This window comes from Ursus americanus, chromosome 34, assembly GCF_024610735.1.
Source record: "Ursus americanus isolate L20-20 chromosome 34, mUrsAme1.1.p, whole genome shotgun sequence".
Classification (NCBI taxonomy): Eukaryota; Metazoa; Chordata; class Mammalia; order Carnivora; family Ursidae; genus Ursus; species Ursus americanus.
In genome coordinates this window covers 23,163,820-23,186,874 of record NC_142160.1, presented here as the reverse complement: position 1 = coordinate 23,186,874, position 23,055 = coordinate 23,163,820, and the positions used below count along the sequence as shown (strand labels likewise).

The 23,055-nt window shown below is 40.8% G+C and overlaps 1 protein-coding gene across 5 annotated transcripts in view; it reads left to right on the top strand.

The window, feature by feature from the left end:
• The first annotated feature begins 5,874 nt into the window (after positions 1 to 5,874).
• Positions 5,875 to 23,055, top strand: part of GKAP1 (G kinase anchoring protein 1) — an 82,665-nt gene continuing 65,484 nt past the window's right edge. For 2 of the 5 annotated variants that reach the window (XM_045780840.2, XM_045780834.2), the window contains exons 1-4: positions 5,877 to 6,096; positions 6,544 to 6,677; positions 17,709 to 17,961; positions 19,521 to 19,664. In XM_045780840.2, coding sequence (XP_045636796.1) covers positions 17,752 to 17,961; positions 19,521 to 19,664 — 354 coding nt within the window. In that variant the 5' untranslated portion in view covers positions 5,877 to 6,096; positions 6,544 to 6,677; positions 17,709 to 17,751. Of the gene's footprint in view, positions 6,097 to 6,154; positions 6,438 to 6,543; positions 6,678 to 15,707; positions 15,882 to 17,708; positions 17,962 to 19,520; positions 19,665 to 23,055 lie in introns of those variants that run through there. The other 3 variants (XM_045780837.2, XM_045780839.2, XM_045780836.2) reach the window with 3 other exon arrangements.

The following is a 23,055-nucleotide window of genomic DNA, read 5'->3' as shown; positions in this document are numbered from 1 at the left end:
ATTTCCTCTATTTCTTCTTTTTTCCTTCCTTCCTTCCTTCCTTCCCTCTTTCTTTCCTACTTTCCTCCTTCCTCCCCCTCCCTCTCTCTCCTTCTCTCTCTTTTTATCTTCTATTACTTCATTTGAGGGTATTTCCTGTGAGGTTTCTTCAAATACCTAGAACCTGAATGTGGGAATAAAGCGGGCAGGATAGGTCTTGTGATTCATTATGCACAACTTCATTTAATTCTGCTTTTCTGTGGAGTGAGTCATCCCGTCCTCAGCTCTGCCTGGGGTCCAGAGGAGCTCTGACTCAACCTCCTCAGAAAGTAAACATCCTATCTTCTACTGAGGTAAGGCAGCATGGAATGGGGTAGGGATTTGGGGGAAGGAAGGATCCCACCATTCTTTATACAACTTTCATAATGAATTCTGGTTTTCAGCTCCATTTCACCTTTGCTTTCAGAGTTATGGCAGCTCTCTTTTCAGAGCCTTCCAACATCAGAGTCTGTGATGTGAATGGGTCCACTCTGGCTGGCTCTACCCCCTCCCAAAGGCTTAAGTATTAATTTTCTCGGTTTTGGTAAGTCACTTATCACTCATCCATCTGCTTTCCATGTTCCTAAGATTTGTTGACCTCCTTCTTCAGCAGGGATCTTTTCCTCTTTGCTTCATGTTATGGGTTTATACTTTTTTTATGGCTTCACTATTATTTCATTTCATTTTATTATTATAATTTTTTTAAGTGGGCTCCACGCTGGGTATGTTGGCCATGGAGCCCAACACAGGGCTTGAACTCACACCGTAAGATCAAGACCTGAGACGAGATCAAGAGTCAGATGCTCAACTGACTGAGCCACCCAGGCACCCCTCATTTTAATTCTTTTATTTTTTAAAGATTTTATTTTATTTTTCTTTCTTTTTTTTAGTTTAATAATATTTTTTTATTATGTTAGTCACCATACAGTACACCCCTAGTTTTTGATGTAAAGTTCCATGTAAAGATTTTGTTTTTAAGTAATCTCTATATCCAATGTGGGGCTCAAACTTACAACCCCGAGATCAAGAGCTGCATGTTCTACTGAAGGAGGCAGCCAGGCGCCCCTGGTTCAGCGTCATTTTAATGACGTATCTGGAGTAAATGGAGAAAAAGCCGTGTTTGATGTACCACATTTAACCAGAAGTCTCCTTACTCATAGGTCGTAACATGTATAGATGTAATGAACGTATCTTCTAAGTAGAAAAGTCCAAAATATTGTTATAGGCCATTCCATAAGAATTATAGTACAATAATAGAATAACTAGAACTTTTATTGAGTGCTTATATTGCTAAGCAGTCTTTTAAATGCTTATCTATATTGTATATATTACATATCTTAGCCTCACAATAACCCCTTAGATGGGTGTTATGATTCAACCCCCAGCAATCTGACTCCAGAGTCCCTACGTGTATCACGTGGTACATCATCTTCTAAGTTACAAGCAACCTCTTCATTTTCAGTTTGTCAGGTTTCTAATCAATCCCTATTATTGTTTTTTGTTTTGTTTTGTTTTTTAAAAAGATTTTATTTATTTATTTGACAGAGACAGAGACAGCCAGCGAGAGAGGGAACACAAGCAGGGGGAGTGGGAGAGGAAGAAGCAGGCTCATAGCAGAAGAGCCTGATATGGGGCACGATCCCATAACGCCGGGATCACGCCCTGAGCCGAAGGCAGACGCTTAACCGCTGTGCCACCCAGGCGCCCCAATCCCTATTATTGTTGACTTAAGTTATACCTAAGGTTTTCACGTAGATTTTGAACCTATACAGCCCATTATTTGACGTAGCATAGCTAGCATTACATTCGATGTATCTATTTGAGGATACATGTTGGAGGTAGAACAGAGCAGTTTATGACAAATTTTAAAGCATAGTCATTTAAACTGGGAAGCCTGGCATGTGTTTGTTTTATAATACAGACAGATGGGCATTTCCTCTTAAAGAAAGCAGTTACCATCTGTAATCTGAGAGGTCAAAGAGAAGCAATTACAAATCCCACATTAGTAACACAGAATTTAAAAGCGCCTGTTTAAATGAAACATGATCTCTGCAAGAGTTTAACACACTGAAGCAGTGTTCGCCCTGAACACCCTAATTCAGAGAATTCAACCCCTCATTCTTTGAAGATTTTAGTACCAGGCTCATTGTCACTCTCTCCAAGGCTACTTGCTACTCCAGCATTACTAACAGTCCTTTGGTAACTCTTTGTGAGATGAATACATATATATATATATATGTGTGTGTGTGTGTGTGTGTGTGTGTGTGTGTGTGTGTGTGTGTGTGTGTATATGTATATATATGTATATAAAATATATTTCAAACACACTCAATTCCTTGACCAGTTCTCTTCAAATGATCTTATAACCCCAGCTATCTCAACAACCCACTCTCATGATCATTCCCTACACCTTGACGTTACTGACAACTACAGTCCCACCTCTCATTTTAATTTCAAGCCTCCTACTCTCCAACTCATCTCTTATCTTTAGAGTACCAAAACTCCACTCTTCTTCAACCTGATCAGAAACACCAATCTATATCTGTCCTACCATTTTGGTACTGTTCCCCACCCCTCCCACGGCCCTACCTCTTACCTCCTCTGAAATTATGGAGTCTCCTTTGCTTTTACCCTCAGCCACTTTGCCCGTCATTCCCCATCCTACTTGCCTGGCCAAATCTCAGTCCTGGTTAATCCCAAACCGCCTAATCAGTGTTTGCACATAAACAACAGAATATGGCTAGCAGAAAATGCACAACCATATTGACTGGTCTGACTGTAAGTTCATGACCACTCACCCAGGCAGGCCCTTACTAGTGCCTGAAAACCCTACTATGCTTCTGAGTCAATCTCTCTCCTACAGTCAGACTGCTTTTTCACCTCTCCTCCCTCCTCCCTCCCCAAGCTCCCCCCATCAGTTATTGACTACATTAGCTAGAGTAAAGCTAAATGGACCCCAAAAGGTTAAAGCTCCAACCTAACAGAGAAATTTAGATCTTGCTCACATAATAATTGATGGTGGGTGTTCCGGGTCAGCGGGCCGCTCTCCATCAGGGCACCTTCTTTCTTGTGGCTTATAGTCAAGCCCAGGGGCTTGTAGTCATCAGCATAATCCAGCTGGCAGAAAGGAAAAATACATGGAGACACACTGGCCTGGCCATGGCAGACATCATTTCTGCTCACATTCCACTAGCAATAACTTAATACTTGGTCATACTAACTGGAAGAAAAGCTGAGAAACATAGTCTGTGTGCCCAGGAAGAAGGGGAGAAGAGATTGTGATGGACAATTAGCAGCCTGCCAAAATGATCTTGCTTCTTAGTTCTCTGAGAAAATAGAAGCAACTAGAAAAGAATTTCTATCAAATCCACAAGCCTACTTCCATATGTCCCATATACGTGGGGAGTAGGAGGTGGGGGGATTATATTTCTAGGCTGTCCCCATCACAAAGGAGTAGTTTCCAAGCTTTCAATTAGAACAACACGGTCACATGATCATACCATCCAATCACAAAATTCAAACACACTTTTTTTGTGCTCTTTAACTTTTCTGATATTAGTGTCGATAAACACTCCTTCCTGTCCCTGCTTTTGTGAAACTCCATTACCTTGCTTCTGTGATTTTGTATTACCCTGGTTCTCTCACTTCCTCCTCCCTCTTTCTTTGCTGGTATCTCTCATCTAGATTAGATCCGTTCTTTATTTGTTTGGCTTCTCTTATCTAGTTTGGGAAACTCTGATGTGATACAAATCACTAAGGGTTCTTGTTAAATTGAGGGTGTGATTTAGCATGTTTGAGGGTGAGGAGCTGAAATTCTACCTTTCTAACCCCCAGGTGATGGCAATGCTGCTGGGCCATTGGCCACACTTTTGAGTAGCAAAGTTCTAAAGAAGATGTTCTCCAAGATTCTGCCCTTTGTTTTCCTCTTCTCTCACAGTGAGATCACCACTAGGCTGCTAACTTACCAATCTATTTTCTTTCTTTCTTTCTTTTTTTTTTTTTAAAGATTTTATTTATTTATTTGACAGAGACAGAGACAGCCAGCGAGAGAGGGAACACAAGCAGGGGAGTGGGAGAGGAAGAAGCAGGCTCCCAGCAGAGGAGCCTGACGTGGAGCTCGATCCCACAATGCCGGGATCACGCCCTGAGCCGAAGGCAGATGCTTAACCGCTGTGCCACCCAGGCACCCCCCAATCTATTTTCTAGTTCAACCATCTTTCCTATATTTCAAAGTTTGTATTTCCAACTTCTTAGAACCACCTCTTTCTGGCTGTCTCAACAATCTTTCAAATTCTTAGGGTCCAAATCTAAACGGATCTCTCAAAAAGCAGTTTCTACTTCTGTCTCTTCTATAATTACCTACACACGCAGAAGCTCCACTATCTTTGATTTTTCTCTTCCACCTTCATATACGTTCTCATGGTATCCCCTCTTCCTGTGAAACCAATTAATTGCCAAATTTTGTAGATTCTGCTTCCACATCATCTTCCTGCCCTACCTTTAGTTTAGACTTGTCATTACCTTTTCACCTGGCCTATTGCAGGTCTATACAGAGGCTTTCCCACCTCTGATTTCTGTATCCATTTGGAGAGAGGCCTTTCTTTCCTCAAACTTTTAAACCACGGAAACTCAAAGTACTGTGTTAAATACAAATTCTCCCTCTTGGCATAGGGCCCCATTCCCCTGCCACTTCTCGACGTGCCCTGGAATTTAACCATTTACTTTTTCCTGACCATGACTTTCATTGATTGATCTTCATAAATGTTCTCATGCTACCCCTTCTTGCTGTAAAACCATCCTCATCTCCTTCAAGGTCAATTCCAAATGCCTTCTCCTCCATGCTGCCTTTCTTTCCTGATCCCCCAGACAGAGGTGAGCAGTGTTTTGATCTTCAGTACTCTTTGTGTTTTTCATATGGCACCTATCATGGTTTGTCTTTTATTAGAACCGTTTTATCTTTATTTTCGTCCTTACTCTCTGAAGGTAAGGATAACATCTTTACTGTCCGTAACCCTGTCGACGTTACCTATGGGAGCTCACCTGTCTACTGTTAGTTAAATCAAAGTGATTTAGGGAGATACTGTGATCAATGGTAAGCAGTATAAAATCTGAAGGGAGTTCCGCTGGGTTCCTGCGTTGACATTTATTAGCTGTGAGGCTTTGGGTGAGTTACTTGGCTTGTAAAATGAGAATCCTACTACGTGAAGGAGCGCCAAGGGAGATAACGCCGAAGTACCGTGTAACTACAGAGAACCGAGCAACGTCGGTTATTTTCCTTACGGAGAGCTGATGTAGTCTTACTATCGAAATCTTGATTTGCAGGACTACCGCTACTTCACTAATAGGAGGTCGAACCCGGGCCACGAGGTCCCACGGCCCTCTTCCACTCCACGACCCGCAGACTGCTCTCCGCGACGCAGGTGAGGCCCCCGAACTGCGGGCAATGGCCCGGAGCCCTATTCTCTTGGGAGGCCTCCCTCCTCCCACACGCCCAGGGAAAGCCCTTCTCTTCCCGGTCACCCCGAGGACCGCGGCGCCGCCGCCTACGCGAGCCGTTTGGACCCTGCCCGGCCCCCGTAGCTCCCCTTCTCCAGCAGGTGGTTCTGGTCCTCTCCCCCAACTCGGGGCGCTCACGTCACCGGCGAACCTCTACCCACGCGCCAGCGCCGCAACCAACCGAGAAAATAAACAAACCCCCGCGCGCGGCGGCGGGCGCGTCTGACTCCGCCCCCGCTCCGCCCCGCGGCTCTCACGCCGCCCCCTCCGCTGGGACTTCCCTCCCGCCCTCGGCTCGCAGCCGCGCTCTCCCCGCCCCTCACCGCAGCCTGCAGCCGCGCTCCCTGCCGCGGGCCGCCCAGCCCGCCCAGCCCGCCCAGCCTGGCGCCCGCTCGCGGGGCCCGTTAGTGCCCGGCGCCCGCTCGTGGGGCCGCCGCGCGACCCCTGCCTGGCGCGAGCCCGCCCCCGCCCCTTGACCCAGCCTAGTCCCAACGCCCAGTGCGGCCGCCCCGGGAGCCGCGGGAGCGGCGGCGGCGGGGGGAGGAGGGAGAGGAGGGCCGAGCCGGCGGCCGGGGAGGCCCGGTGAGTACGCGGAGGGCGGGCCCGCCTCGCGGGGGGCCGCTCCGGCGCCCCTGAGGCGGTGGTGGCGCCTCGGCCGCGCCGCTCCGTGCGCCTCGGGCTCGGCGGTTGGGGACTCGGCCTGAGGCGACGGGCCCCGTTGGCCGGAGCCGCTGGGCAGAGGGCGCGGGAGGGCCGCTCCTCGGGAAGGGCCGCGGCCCCGCCGCTCGGCGCAGGGCTCGGGTCGGAGGAGAGGGACCCGCGCTTCCCCAGGCCCCGGCGCCCGGGCCGTGGCTGAGCCTCCCGAGACTCCGCGGGGCCCGGGCCCCGGGGGCTACGGTGGTGGCGGGGCCGCCGAGTGACAGGTGCCGCCGCCCCCTCCCCGCCGCGGGCATCGCGCTCCCTCGCCGGGAGCCGGGCGCTCGGAAATTTCTGGAGCCACGATCTGACTCGCTGTTTTCTCCCTTTCAGGTTTGGAAGCCGCTTCTCTGCCCGAGTTAGGTCTCGCCCAGCCCTATTTCTTTCTCAGTATACTTTGTGCGAATAAGTTTTGGAGCATCGGTTGACAGCCTATGGGTGAAATTTGGCTTTCATTCATGAACGAGGTATAGTGGATTACTTTTTGAATAAAGTGCTCCTCGTCCTCCCCGCTAGCTTTGAAAGTAAATGAGAAGGGTTTTGAATTTTTCTTTCTTGCCGTTTTTCTTTGGAACAGCAGTCTTTCAGGATTTTTGTCAGATTTCTAGCATTTAGGGGGCTTAGTAGATACGGAGCAGTAATGACAAAAATGCCTTATGAAATTGTCTTTTCTCTCCAGCTTCTTTTAGATTGTTCATTCTTACCTTAGTCAGATTTTACGGTTGAGTGGGTGCAACGGCTTTCACCGGAGTAACTAATGAAAGCTCACCTTTCTTTTACTGAAAAGCCAGTGAAATTTTTTTCTACATCGTTCAGTATTATCTATTTCTTTATGTAGTAACTGTGCTTGTGATTGTAACCTGACTCATCAGCTTGATAAATTTGACTTGCAGCTATGAGAGTATTAGAGAAACTTCATGGGAAATTGAAAAATTAAAAATACTTAATCTATGGAAATTTAGATCTTGTTTCTCAACAGGTTTGTAACTATACTTGGTATTAGTCAAATCCTCATGAATGGGAGATATTCTTAATTGTCATAAATGGTTACAACGAACTTATCTCTAAGATAGCAATCTAGTGGTTTCACTCTGTGGACTAAGAGCAAGAAACTGGAAGTTGACCAAGAGAACACGGGGGCAAATGAAAATACACGTGTTTTATCCGTGGGAGAATCCTTTAGGTCCTCACTCAGTACCTGCTTGTACTTTTTGCTTAGATATCTCAGCCCCCAGAAATTAGGTACAGATTTAATTAGGGAAGCAGTACTTAACTATGAAGAAAAAATGGAATTCAGGACATACCCATTAAATTTATGTGGTTTGTTTTCAGGAAGTGTGTTGGGAGCATGGTTTTGGTGTGCACTTGGCAAGTGTTGGTTGTGAACTTTATAAAAAGCCAAAGTGAAAGATACTGTTAGTTGTGTTATCTGAGGAACACAGAACATGAAATAATATATTTGTTAAAATTTCACCAGGTACTGAATAACTGATACTCAGTGCCACTTCATTTTATGCTCAATCTGTCTTTTTGAATCTTAAGTTTCATTTCAGGGAGGCCACACTTATTATATCTACATCACATTAATTTCTTGTTTGATTAAGCTAAACTGGTTGATGGTGTTAATGGAAGATGACTATCATTTTATTAAAGGATTATATCTGGTGGTTCTTAACTGAGGTATGGGTACTGCTACCATTTTTCTTGACCTTAGAGAGGTCATAGTCTGGTGGGATGAGGTCATAGTGGCAGTGGTCCTCAGAATCTTGGTGGAAGAGTCCAGGAGTACCAGCCATTTAAAAATCCTGCTGTTTACCATTTAGGCCATTCATTTTTAGAGTTTACTTAAGTACCTGATGTATCCTAATTTTTTTAATCAACACTTTAAAACCAGTTATGTTTCTTAAGCAAATATGTTTCCTAAACAAAATTAGTTGTGATAATCACTTAGTAGAATGGCACTTCTAATGAAAGAAATTTGAACTGCTAATAATCATTCTTAATTTACCTTTGCATTATGGGAATTGAGGATTATCTATAGTGCACTTTGCATTTTCTTTTGCTGGGCATTCTACTTTAAAACATGTATTTCAGGGGTGCCTGGGTGGCTCAGTCGTTAAGCGTCTGCCTTCGGCTCAGGGCGTGATCCCGGCGTTCTGGGATCCAGCCCCACATCAGGCTCCTCTGCTGGGAGCCTGCTTCTTCCTCTCCCACTCCCCCTGCTTGTGTTCCCTCTCTCGCTGGCTGTCTCTCTCTCTGTCAAATAAATAAATAAAATCTTTAAAATAAAATAAAATACATATTTCAATGTGTAGATAGCTGTGTACTTGGGGAATATAAATATGTTTTTAAAACTCAATAAATTTATCTTTTGTGTGCTCAGTCCTGTGGTTTTGTTGGGGATTGACTTTCAGAATGTTGAAATCATGATTGTAGGTGGCTAAGCACAAGAATAAACATAATTTTAATGAAATTAAATCTAATAATAAATATAAAAGTACAGATATATTACAGAGAAGAGAATGATTAAGTTGAGGGGCAGGTCAGAGAAAGCTTTGTAGAGATGCTAACCCCTGAGCAGGATTTTGAAGAGTGAATAGAAGTTTTATGTGGAAGAGAGGGAGGGCATTTTAGGCAATGGCAACAGAAAATAGATATGAACAAGTAAAACTAAATGTGTGTTCAGGAACTTTCAAGTAGTTTATTTTGTTATAGTACAACATGTAAGGAAGGACAGTTGCTATAGGAAGCCCCAACATATGCTATAATATTTGGTAAGTCAAATACTTGGATTTTTTGAGTATTTAGTATATATTAAAATGGAGACTTCACTATAATTGGATAGTGATTTGATAGTGATCTCAAGTATAGAGGAATTAATTGTTTTTTTCTAATGGTGGTCATTAAATTACAGAATATTGTACGTCTATGTTATGGGCTTCCTGCATATTTACATTTGTGAACATCTTTGTATTTCTTGTGCATTTTGACCTGAAACAGTTGTTTTTACATTTTTAAAATTTTTTTAGAGAGAGAGAGAGAAAACATGAGTTGGGGGGAACCGAAGGGGGGAGAGAGAATTTCCAGGAGACTCCCCACTGAATGTGGAGCCCGACATAGGGCTTGATCCCATGACCCTGAGATCATGACCTTAGCTGCAACCAAGAGTTGGACACTTAACCAACTGAGCCACCCAGGTGCCCCTAAAACAGTTGTTTTAAAATTATCTTGGGAATTTTCCTTTGTCTTCTTCAACTACTTAAATTAACTTATAAGTTATTTTTATTTTGTTATTGAAGTGAAATTGGTATATAACACATTAATTTGAGGTGTACAGCATAGTGTAATAATTTTATATTTACATGTACTACAAAGTGATCGTCATACGAAATCTAGTTATCTACTCTCTCTTCTATCCGTCACCATACAATTGACCACTTTTACCCTTTTCACCTATCTTCCCTTCTGATAACCACCAGTCTGTTCTATTATCTGTGAGTTCTCTTTGTTCTTTTGCTTTTTAGATTTCACATATATGGTGAAATCTTTATCTGTGTGAATTATTTCATTTAGCATAATTCCCTCAGGGTCCATCCAGGTTGTCACAAATGGCAAGATTTCCTTTTATGTGGCCAAGTAGTATTCTAATGTGTATATATACCACATTTTCTTTATCCATTCAAACATCAGTGGACACTTAGATTGTTTCTTTATCTTGGCTATTATGAACAATGCTTCAGTGAACATAAAGATGCATATATCTTTTCAAATTAGTGTTTTTGTTTTCTTTGGATAAATACCTACTAGTGGAATTGCTGGATCATATAGTAGTTCCGTTTTTAATTTTTTGAGGAATCTCCATACTGTTTTTTCATAGTGTCCCACCAACAGTACGAAAGTGTTCCCTTTTCTCCACAACCTCTCCAACACTTGTTATTTCTTGTCTTTTTTGATAATGGGCATTCCGACAGGTGTGAGATGACATCTCATTATGGTTTTGATTTTCATTTACCTGATGATCAGTGGTGCTGAACATTTTTTTCATATGCCTGTTGGCCATCTGTATGTGTTCTTGGGAAAAGTGTCATTCAGATCCTGTGCCTGTTTCTTAATTGGATTTTTTTGGTCGCTGAGTTGTAGGAGTTTTTTTATGTATTTGGATAGTAGCTCCCTAGCAAATATGTGCAAATATCTTCTTCCATTCAGTAGGCTGTCTTTTTATTTTGATGATGGTTTTCTTTGCTGGGCATAATCTTTTTAATTTCCCATTTAAAATCAGTCCCATTTGTTTATTTTTGCTTTTGTTGCCACTGCCTTTGGAGTCAGATCCAAAAATATCACCAAGAGTAATGTCAAGTAGCTTACTGCCTATGTTTTCTTTTCTTTCTTTCTTTTTTTTTTTTTTTAAGATTTTATTTATTGGGAAGTCTGAGTGGCTGTGTTCTCTCTCTGACAAATAAGTAAATAAAATTTTCATTTTGTCAGATTTTCATTCATTTGTCAGAGAGAGAAAGCGCACAAGCAGGGCGGAGCAGCAGGCAGAGGGAGAACCAGGCTCCCTGCTGAGCAAGGAGCCTGATGCAGGACTCAATCCCAGGACCCTGGGATCACGACCTGAGCCAAAGGCAGACGCTTAACCGACTGAGCCACCCAGGCATCCCAGTCTATGATTTCCTATAGGATATTATGGTTTCTGGTCTCACATTTAAGTGTTTAATCCATTTTGAGTTAATTTTTGTGTATGCTATAACATGGTGGTCCATTTTCATTGTTTCGCATATGGCTGTCCAGTTTTCCCAGCACCATTTATTGAAGAGAATGTCCTTTTCCCATTGTATATTTTTTTCTCCTTTGTCGTAAATTAATTAACCATGTTTGGGTGGGTTTTCTGGGCTCTGTTCTGTTCTATTGGTTTATGTGTCTGTTTTTATGCCAGTACCATACTGTTTTGATTACTATGGCTTTGTAATATAGTTTGAAATAGAAGCATGATATCTCCAGCTTTGTTCTTTCTCAAGATGCTTTGGCTATTCAGTGTCTTTTGTGGTTCTGTACAAAATTTAGAGTTATTTGTTCTAGTTCTCTAAAAAATGTCATTGTAATTTTGTAGAGTGATTGCATTGAATCTGTAGATTGTCTTGGGTAGTATGGACATTTTAACAATATTAATTTTTCCAGCCCATGAGTGCAAAATATCTTTCCACTTATTTGTGTCTTCCTCAATTTCTTTTATCAGTGTGTTGATAGTTTTCAATGTACAGCTCTTTCAGCTGCTTGGTTGAATTTATTCCTAGGTATTCTTTTTGATGCAATTGTAAATGGAATTGTTTTCTTAATTTCTTTTTCTGATAGCCTTTAAGTTTTTTTAAAGATTTTATTTTTAAGCAATCTCCACACCCAACATGGGGCTCAAACCTACAACCCCGAGATCAAGAGTCACATGCTTCACCAGCTAAGCCAGCCAGGCACTTTGCCTTTAACTTATTTTTAAAAGGAGACTCAAAGGGAAACATACAAAGTAATTATAATTCTGGACTAAAAACCTGATTTGTGTAGTATCTTAGTAATATGTAAATGCCTGTTTAACTTATAGCACTAGCCACCACGTTCATAGACCAATGCTGGTAGCTTACAAGATGTCTACTATGTAGTTTTTGCATTGTGTATCTTGAGTACGTCCATATCACTTAAGAGTATATAAATATTTGAACATTTGAGTATTTGTATTTTAAAGACCATGTGAGACAGAAAGAAAAGGAAAATAGTAAGGAGAAGGAGAAGAACTCTATTTGAACCTACTCATCCTTTATAACTGTAAGTGGAGATGCAAAAGTTTAGGACACAAGACCAAAGGAATAGTATTCTGAAGGAATATTAACCGTAACCCATTCCCTGAAATAGTGTCTTTAAAAATAAAAAAGCCTGATATTTTCATGATCTGCCCATTTATCCCCTTTTCTCTCTGAGGTTTACAAAAAAAAAAGTTTCAAATAAATCCCTGGATTGTATAATGTATCTTTTTGCAAATTCTGAAAAATTTGTTAATGAAGGTAATATTCTCTTAAAAGCACGCACCAAGCAGTCTTTGATGGTTGTTCTCTGTCCTTCGTCTTTGCATCACTAACAGGAAGGACCAGAGCATCTCTATGTCAGTTTGATCCGTAGCCGCCCTATCTAAGTTTTGGCATAGGGCAGAAATATCAATATTGCATTGAGTACATTATATTTACCCTTTTGAATTTAGGTATAGGTAGTCATTTCCCCTTTCCATTTGAATTTTTTTTCTTATAGAAGAAATATGGTCATTATAGAATATTTGGGGAAAGAATGAAAACTATAGAAAAGGAAATAAGCATAATGCATAGCCCTGTGCATTTCCTTCTTTCTGATAAGTATGGAAGCAATATACATATTTACAAATTTGGGATTATTATTATATTTTTATTTCATTCTTTCAGTTAAAATTTATATTTCCCACCCCCCTCCACTTCTGAAGTACTGGTTAGTGTGCCTTTTGGCATGCTGCATAGATGTCTTTCTTGGCTGTTAAGGTAGATGATGTGTTAGCTATTACCTTTTTTTAAAAGATTTTTATTTATTTATTTTAGAGCACACTAGCGCGTGCACGCATGGTAGTGGGGGCGAGGGGCGGAAGGAGAGAATCTTTCAAGCAGAGTCCACCCTGAGCACGGAGCCATCCCAGGACCCATGAGATCATGACCTAAGCCAAAACCAAGAGTCGGATACTTAACCCACTGAGTCGCCCAGGCACCCCCCCCTTAAAGTACGGCATGGAGCGCAGATGATGAAGCTTTTCCAGTTGTCGCATTTCCTTACCCCCTCAGCTGCTATGTATCGTACAGGGGGCGGCCACTATTCTGTTCTGTTTTATACCCCGGCCCCAGACCAAATAAGGGATCATTATAGGTGAGCATCTCCCTCTTTCCGTCTACCCTCTTTCAAGTATTTTAACACACGGGTTGCTGAGGTGTATCACAGGTAGCTGCCTCCTCAGAAAAATGTGTTTTGTTTTCCACTGTTTCTCAGTTACCGTTATTCTAATGCTTGCTTCTCACTATCATTCTGTCTTTTATTATTTCTTTTCATTCATTCAGGAGTTGTTTGTCTGTGTGCTGTGTGCCCACTGTTTAAAACATAGTTCCTCTGTGATTCTTGGGTTTCAGGTAGATGGGTGTTTCCCTCTGCAATTTGTTACGTATAATCTTCAGGTGCTTGACTCTCTTCAGTGGCTGACTGCTCGACCCCGACTTCTCAGGGCCTAAAAACATTTTTCTTTTTCTTTCTTTTTTTTTTTTTTTTTTTAAAGATTTTATTTATTTATTTGACAGAGACAGAGACAACCAGCGAGAGAGGGAACACAAGCAGGGGGAGTGGGAGAGGAAGAAGCAGGATCATAGTGGAGGAGCCTGATGTGGGGCTCGATCCCATAATGCTGGGATCACGCCCTGAGCCGAAGGCAGAAGCTCAACCGCTGTGCCACCCAGGCGCCCCACGTTTTTCATTTCATAGATTAAAGTCTTAACTTTGAGAAGGGCTAGATGTTGATTTAAGTCGCAGACCACTTTTTGCAATGGAGTCAGACACGCGTAGCCAAATTTTTAAATAGCTTGTGTCAGTTCTCCTGGGCGTCATCGGACCTCAAGACATACTTCAGTTAGAAATCATAGTAAGAACCCCAGCAGATGTCTATGTCTGAGTGCTTCTGTTGTGCTGGCAACTGTTCTAAGCACATCACATATGTTATTTAATCTTTACAACTACCCAGTGAACTATGCACTCTTGTCCCTATTTCACAGATGAGGAAACTGAGAGATCAGGTGGATTGCTCAGGAGCTCTCAGCAAGCAGCAGGTTGACCAGTTTTGACTAGGCATTCTTGTTCCAGGTCGGCATCGTAGGCTAGTGCTTTCCTGCCATTTGACTTCTGCATTACAAACGTGAAAGACCAGAGCATCTCGTTGCCCCCAAACCGGGAAGAGATCCTCAGCGTCTGTATAGAGCAGGGTGGAAAAAATGTGTTACATTTTCTTTATAGTATATGATTAGGATAAGTAGAACAAAATGTAAAGTATTAGGAAAGATATTAAATGCTGAGTTTGTATAAAATTTCAAAATCTTTTCGGGGTTTCTAAGGAGAAAATTGTGCTTGTTTCCATGAACATAAGTTTTTAAATAACAGGTTTGTCCATGAAATAAGAACATAAAATTCCTGATCCAGACTTTTAGATGATGCTTTCTTTAAATTGAGTTCCCATCGAAATTTTGTACGGATGAGTAGCTAATAAAAACCATTTTTAAAAACTAATAATTTATAACATTTGGGGGGCGCCTGGGGGGTGCAGTTGTTAAGCATCTGCCTTCAGCTCAGGACGTGATCCTGGCGTTCTGGGATCGAGCCCCGCATCAGGCTCCTCTACTGGGAGCCTGCTTCTTCCTCTCCCACTCCCCCTGCTTGTGTTCCCTTTCTCACTGGCTGTCTCTTTCTCTGTCAAATAAATGAATAATAATAATAATAATAATAATTTATAACAATTGAAATTATTTTTAAAGAATTTCAAAGCTTTTCTCAGAGAAAATGTAGTAAAGAATTTATTTTTTTTGTAGTAAAGAATTTCTTGTGATAAAAATGAAAGGAGTTAAAGTTCAATTGGACTTTCTAATTTCAAGCGTTTAAAATGACAAAGCTCTTATTTTCAGAAAACGTATGCATTGTTTGAGCAGTCACCTGGCAGCTAAACTTTATGCCCTTAAAAAGGCATACCACTGGCAAGTGGGAGGAGGTATGTGCTACTTGTGAATGGAGAGCTTTCAGGTCACGTCATTACTTGGAACCTTGCTCACTAGGAGACTTAGTGCTTTCCCACTCCCGACAGCAGTTGCTGCTCCCTGTACTGCATGTGCTGCATTTGGGGCACCTAGAGCACAAACTCCCCAACGGTTCCCTGGGCCGACCTACCCTGATAGGCAGTAGTGCATTCTCCACCGGTCTGATGAAGGAGATTTCCAGGGGCTTAAGTACGCCCCTCTTCACAGTTGACAACCGCAGGGCAGCATGTGCAAGCCTGCCCTCTGGAGGCACCCGATGAGGCTGCGTGCATCTGGTGGTGGCCCGCCCAGCATCTCTGAATTCTCCAGTTTTCTTAGGTGCCCTAAGCACTAAGGGAAACTTTATTTGAGGATACATTGGTAAGGAAGCTTTGCCCTGTGCCACAGAAAGAAAATTTCTATGAACTTTGTGGAAATGCGTTGGACATTTGTGAATATTTAACTCAAGTAGAACAGTCTAAATGTGACATTCACGGTTTTGGTATCAGTTCTGGTCTGGAAAAGAAATTTGTGTCAGATATCAGTCATGATAAGGCTAGGTTATACTGTAACAACTACTGGAAAATCTCAGATTAAAGCAGCAAAGTTGCTTTCTTGCTCAAGCTATGTATCCATTACATTAATAAGAGACTTTATTCATTGTAATTTCAGACCCATCAGACCTGACCGATGGACACTGCATCTCAGCATATGCTTCAACAATCACAGAAGCAGGAACCATGTTCTGGCTTTTAAAGCTTTTTGAAGCTTATATTTCACTGGCCAAATAAGTCACGTGGTCATGCCTCCAGTAGGAGAGTGGTGCATAATTCTCCTTCAGGGAGGGTCAGTGAATATTTGTGAATGGCTAACGCATGCAATTTATAGGCCCAACAGTTAAAATTAAATGTAATAATAGTTGTCGAACAACTGTGTAGGATCATTGTACCTGAAGTACTCAAAGCAACTAAAACTTAAAGGATTTTTAACATGGCATGTTGAGGTTGAAGTAGAATTAATACTTTCCGTAATGTTTTTGAGTCTTGAACTTCTTTTTCACTTTGTGACATCTTCTCCCTTGTAGTAACTTACAAAGCCTTAATTCTCATGCTTGCAGCAAAGATTTAAGCCTAAAAATATGTCATAATTTATCAGTATGATGTCATTTCTATATGTCATGGTATTTTATCTTGATTTGCATATTTTTGAGCATAGGAGCAATAGGTCTTAACATGGTATTTATAATAAAAGTACTTTTATTTAATAACTACTAGATGGCATCTTCATATATCAGCTTTTATTTTGGTTTTCTTTTTTTTTTTTTTTAACAAAAAATGCAAAGATTTCCAAATAATTTTTGGAGTTTTAGGTTAAGATGGAAAATTGCTTTTCATTTTTGTTCCCTCCTAAAAACTGTAGTGTGTGGTTAGCTTCATAAAATGGACCTCAATGATCCTCACTTCTAGTATTTGTACTTTTGCATAGTCCCACATCACACTGAATGGGGGAATCTGTGTCAACGGGGATATTTTGGAAGTGACATTAGCTAGTTTGGATAGAAGCACCGTGGCTTAAGATAGATTTGTTAAAATATAAAGAAAAGCAAATGATTAACACAAAAATCAGGATAGTAGTTATCTCTGGCCAGGGGGAGTTGGGATGCTGTTGGGGAGAGGCACAGGGTGGGTTAAAATTCTTTTAATCTTAGTGCTGGGTACTTGGAGTGTTCATTTATTTACAAACATTTTTTATTCAGTTGTGTATTTGATACCTTTCAAAATAAAAATGAACAAATTTCTGAGTTTTACAACCTGTTTCTTTTTGAGTGGAAAGAGTACCGAGTCTTCTAGTAGTTACAGGGCTTCTTACTTTGAACTTGGAGAGCAAGGTTCAGCAAACCTAGGTTCAGGTCGTGAATCTGCCATTAACTTGCAGAATGACCTTAGGCAAGTCACTTCCCCAGTCCAAGGGCCAGTTGCCTCCTCTGTAAAACTAAATGATTAACGATTTGGTTTAGATATTACTGTAGGACCTTTAATACCTTAAGTCTAAAAGGTCTCTCAGGGTACACTGAAACTAGTGAAGCAGAAGATAATGTGGAAGGTGATTTTGAAAAGTTTCCTTTGCTTGAGGAAATTTAAATTCTCTCTTCTGCTGTCAGTTCTGTGACTTATTAGCAGAATCCAGAATCAAACTTCAGGCAGTATTTTGTGTATGATAAGAGGGTTCCTCTTTTTCTACTCCTTTTTTCCTGTCTTGAAGGTTGAAGATTAACATGGAGTTGGACTAAGGGTCTCTGCGTGCAGTCAAAGATATTCCTACTGCTCTGTATTGATTTAGGATGTTCTCTGTAAATATGCTATTACAGCAGTGTATTTAAAAGAAGAAAATCATGAATTTTTGAAAACCGTATATGGGAAAATGAATACATTTTACTGGTGATAGTCTTACAATAGCTGTCTGCGAAATCTCAATCTACTTTTTTCTATTTTGTATTATATAATTTTATATTGTTTACTCTAGTTAAAAAAGAATGTTATTGCCAGTGGGACTGTGGGTATGAATCCAAATATGACTGAATCCAGTGTCAGGAGAAGTGTGTGTGTAAGATTGTTCTAGACAGATTTTACTGATTATGTTTACTTATCTGCCCCCTCTTCTCCCTCCCCACAGGAATTATTCTTGATAGAAGTATTTTAAAATAGAAATCTTTACAATGGCCTCAGCAGTACTTAGTTCTGTTCCCACTACCGCTTCTCGTTTTGCCCTGTTGCAAGTAGACAGTGGCAGTGGTTCTGATTCCGAGCCTGGAAAAGGCAAAGGTCGAAATACTGGGAAGTCTCAAGCAAGCAAATCAACTACGAATGAGAAAAAGAGAGAAAAAAGAAGAAAAAAGAAGGAACAGCAACAGAGTGAAGCAAATGAGGTAACAATTATAACTATTTGTGTCTGCTCTCCCACTATAAGCAGAAGTCCAAACCAAGGAGTCTGCAAGGGCCAGGCTTTCTGAGGCTGTATGGAATACTTCCCAGGCTCTTCTTAGCCCCTCGTGGCTGTCAGTCCTCGGCATTCCTTGGCTCGTGGCTGTGTCACTTCAGTCTTTGCCTCTGCTGTTACTTGGCATTCTTTGTGTATCTCTGTCTTCACCTCTTCTTATAGGGACAACAGTTGTATGGGATTACGGCCCACTGTCATTCAGTGTAATCGTGTCACAAGATATCTTGATTACATCTGTGAGATCTTATTTTCCAAATAAGGTCACATTCACAGACACCTGAGGGTTTCAGGCCTACGACATATCTTTTGGGGGATTACAATTCAATCCATAATAACCTCTCACTCTTTTTCTCTTTTGTTTCAACTACTGTATCTCAGATGATGATGGTGGTGGTGGTGGTGGTAGAGGTGGTGGTGGTGATGGTGGTGATACTGTTGTTGGGAGTGGTTTGGCCAGTCCAGTTTTAGCTCATCATGTTATTTTGTGGACTAGGCCCTATATTTTTAAGGACTAGCAAAGTAGTTGCTATAGTTGTATAAGCTACCTTTTCTCCCTGTTATTTAAGCTTTTAAATTTGTAGGCCATTAAACTTTAATCTTTTTGAATCCCATTATTGTGCTTTTTTGAAAACTAAGTATAGTTGACATATAATATCATATATATATCTTAAACTCATTATGTTAATTATAAGAAAGGCACTTTTTAAGTACTCTGCCTCTATGGACTCATTTCTTCCTCACAACAACCGTGTAAAGGTAATTGGTATGGTAAATTATATTATCATTACCCCCATTAAAATTTTTTTTTTTTTTTTAAAGATTTTATTTTATTTATTCGACAGAGATAGAGACAGCCAGTGAGAGAGGGAACACAAGCAGGGGGAGTGGGAGAGGAAGAAGCAGGCTCATAGCGGAGGAGCCTGATGTGGGGCTCGATCCCACAACGCCGGGATCACGCCCTGAGCCGAAGGCAGACGCTTAACCGCTGTGCCACCCAGGCGCCCCCCCCCATTAAAATTTTTTTCCTTTTATTTGAGGGTAGTTGACACACAATGCTATGTTAATTTCAGGTGTACAATATAGCGATTCGACAAGTTTATCCATTATGCTATGCTTACCACAAGTCATACAATGTCATATAGTTTCAAGTGTAGAACATAGTCAAAAGCACACTTGTTATCCTGTTTTCTGCTCCTGTAAACTTTTTCACTTAAGTAAATCAGAATCATTAAAATGATGGTATAATAAAATACAATCCATTTTCACTTATTAAATTGTTAGAAACTCACCGACATTATCTAAATATTGATGAAATTAACATTTTACAAAGATTAAGAAAAACAGTGATTCTGAGAGTTAGCATAATGAAAGGAATCGTATTTAGAAGTATACAAATATTATTGATTTTTTTTAACCTACCAAAAAATCATTAGTATTCCAGGATTGGTAGACTGAATTTAATATGCTTTTTGTTTGTTTGTTTCATAGCTCAGGAATCTTGCTTTTAAGAAAATTCCCCAGAAATCCTCCCATGCCATTTGTAATGCTCAGCATGAGCTTTCATTACCAAACCCCGTGCAGAAGGATTCACGAGAAGAAAATTGGCAAGAGTGGAGGCAAAGAGATGAGCAGGTACAGCTAAGTAAATCAAATTATTTTGCTTTGTATTTTGGTGAATTTATGCATTTTTTTTAAAGATTTTTATTTATTCGACAGAGATAGAGACAGCCAGCGAGAGAGGGAACACAAGCAGGGGGAGTGGGAGAGGAAGAAGCAGGCTCATAGCAGAGGAGCCTGATGTGGGGCTCGATCCCATAACGCCGGGATCACGCCCTGAGCCGAAGGCAGACGCTTAACTGCTGTGCCACCCAGGCGCCCCAGAATTTATGCATTTTTTTAAATGGCAGTGCATCTGAGTCTGTGACACCACTATTCGGAGGAGCATTTTGTATTGGATTAATTCACATGTCTTTGTGCTTTTAATAAGAGGTTCTATTTTTCATCCACTAGGAAAAGATTGATATACTTATTGTTTTGTTAACTTTGGCAATTCAAAGCAGTTATTTTGTGAGTTTTCAATTCATCTGCCTTTTTACAAATGAGGGAAAGATCAGGAAGGTAGAATAACAGGATTAAATCATTTCAACTAAAAAAATCAGTATTTGTAGGGTCCAAGGTCTCTTTTTTTTTTTTTAAGATTTTATTTATTTATTCGACAGAGAGAGACAGCCAGCGAGGGAGGGAACACAAGGAGGGGGAGTGGGAGAGGAAGAAGCAGGCTCATAGCGGAAGAGCCTGATGTGGGGCTCGATCCCGTAATGCCGGGATCACGCCCTGAGCTGAAGGCAGACGCTTAACCGCTGTGCCACCCAGGCGCCCCCCAAGGTCTCTTAAAAATACTCAGTCACACTTTTGCTTCAAAAAGAAAGACTTTGAAGGGAGAGGTTTCCTTTTCAACTTGTTTTTTTTAGATTTTATTTATTTATTTGAGAGAGAGAGAGCATGGGCAGGGGAGAGGGGCAGAAGGAGGGGGAGAAGCAGGCTCCCTGCTGAGCAGGGAGCCTGAGGCAGGGCTCGATCCCAGGTCCCTAGAATCATGACCTGAGCCGAAGGCAGATGCTTAACCAACTGAGCTACCCAGGAACCCCTCTTTTTCAAATTTGGTGTAAAATAGTTTATGGCATTTGTTAGTTTCTTTAACCTATTTACATGATACATTATGCCTCTATTAAATAAATATCATTAATAATGAAATCAAATAGATAATTTTTAAGACCAATCAGTTTCTTTTGGTGTGTGTGCCCTTCAGGAAAATAACATACTAAGCCTGGAATGTACTCTAGGAGATGCTATATGTATGGGAAATGAATAGTAATTTTTTTGCTTACTCGTTAAACTGTCAGTTGATCTGTTGGGAAGAGGTATTGTTCTAGTAGATGTTTGGCTTCGTAGAGGGCTATACCTATCATGCTTCGGTTACCAGTTTTGAAAGAATTAGAGTATACTAAACTGCAATCTGAACACATAAACTATATTAGTTATAACATTTTTGTTAGGATTTTGTAATGCCTTAGGCCCATCATCACAAGTGTCCATTACTACACAAGAGCTGTGCACAAATGCCACTTAACAGTTATTTCCAGGCAGTGGTATACTGGATAAATCATCTTGTGTTAAACCCTCTAGTTTTTATTTGATTATTTCTTTTTTCCTTCTGCAGCATTCATTATGACAGATTCTTCTGGTTTACAAGTATAAATGTAATGATGTACTTGTTTAGACAGTAATAGAATTGACCAGTGTCTTCACCAGAGAGAATTTCTCCCAGTGGCCCAAAGGGCACTGGAAAATTAATGAAGGAAAACTACTCAAATTTGCACCAAAATAAATTTCGTGTAATGTGGGAACTCGAGCACAGATACTTGATTGCCCTTCTTCCTGCCCCCACTGATTGCTGCCAAAATGACCAGGTAATTATGAAAAGGAAATAGTTGACTTGGCCCTGACCCTGTACAAGAATGTTATCCCAGGCTCAGGAACTTCGAAGAACTTCTGCTGGATATACTATTGTTGGGTCACTTAGGAAAACCTGGTACCATATTTGGGAATTCTCACTTGCAGGAAAATAATCAAGGTCATGGGAAATAGAGTAGATCCCGGATGATGATATTGATAAGTGAAGAATAGATAAGGGCAGGCCTTGAAACAGATACACGGTAAACCATTTGGAATTTATTTTATTGTGCGGCATAACAGATTTTAAAAGTAGAACCAGGCAGTGACTAAACTAGGCAGAAAGCACATAATATGGTGGGTGTCCTCCCTGACACAGTAAAGGAACAACATGATGAGAAATTCCAGTATCGAGGGAGCTGAGACAAAAAGATAGCTTTAGAAAGCTTGTCTGTTATGTGGCTACTTATTTCAAACACAAAAGAGAAATTTTGCTAAGACAAACTTTCCTACTCCTAAATCACCAAGGCGATAATGTAAGTTTACATCAGCTAAGCCTCAGCATAAAATCTGAGAGCTGCATCACACAGCAACTAGGTGGACAGTGAAGAGGCAGCCACCACATCTCCGTGTGAGCAAACACTGGGTCTTAGTTGATCTCATGTCAACTGGAGCACTTTGGGCCCCACGAAAGGAAAAGAACATTGTACTTAGTGGCCAGAGTGAAAGCATACTTTGAAAAAGATTTATTACAGGAAGCAGAAGTTGATTGTAGACAGCACCTGTTCTTTTGCCTTAATGAAAACCCAGGGGCTAGAACATTTTGTAAAAGTCAAGATTAGTAACGTTATATAATAAGGTGAGGTGGTAGACTGAGATGAAAAAGTGGCCGAGAGAAACTGAAAAGGGAGGGAAGTGGGTAAAATAAAAATTGGGGAAATAAAATCATAGCAGAATTAAAAATTTCATTAGACTAAAGAATAGACTATACACTGAAGAAAATTGAGTCAGTTGTATAAAGGAAAATTTGAGATATCTTTTGCCAATAAAATCAACATGATAGATTGGAACACAGAACCGAAATCCAACAGAAGCATAATTAGTGTCCCTACAACAAGCAGAATACAGGCAATCGTTAAAGATAATATTGATAGAAATTTTCCTAAGCTAAGTGAAGTACTCGAATCTGAGTTTGAAAGAACTTAAGCCTTTTTTAAAGACTTCTTTGGGAAAACTTTTTAAAAGTTTGTAATTTTAAGAATGAGAGACAAAGAAATAGTACTATATATATATATATATATATATATATATATATATATATATATATATATATATATATATATACATACACACACACACACGGGAGAAAACAGGATGAAAAACCAGACTGGCTACTTTAAATGCCAGAATTGGAATGCTAGGACCAAGAGTTTCATATCTAGCCAAGGTGCCATTTTTGTGAAGGCTAAGGAAATACATTTCCAGACATGCAAGGGCTAAGGAGGCATACTGCCATTAGCCTTTCTGCAAACTTTTCTGCGATATGCTCCTGCCAATTAAAAGGCAAATC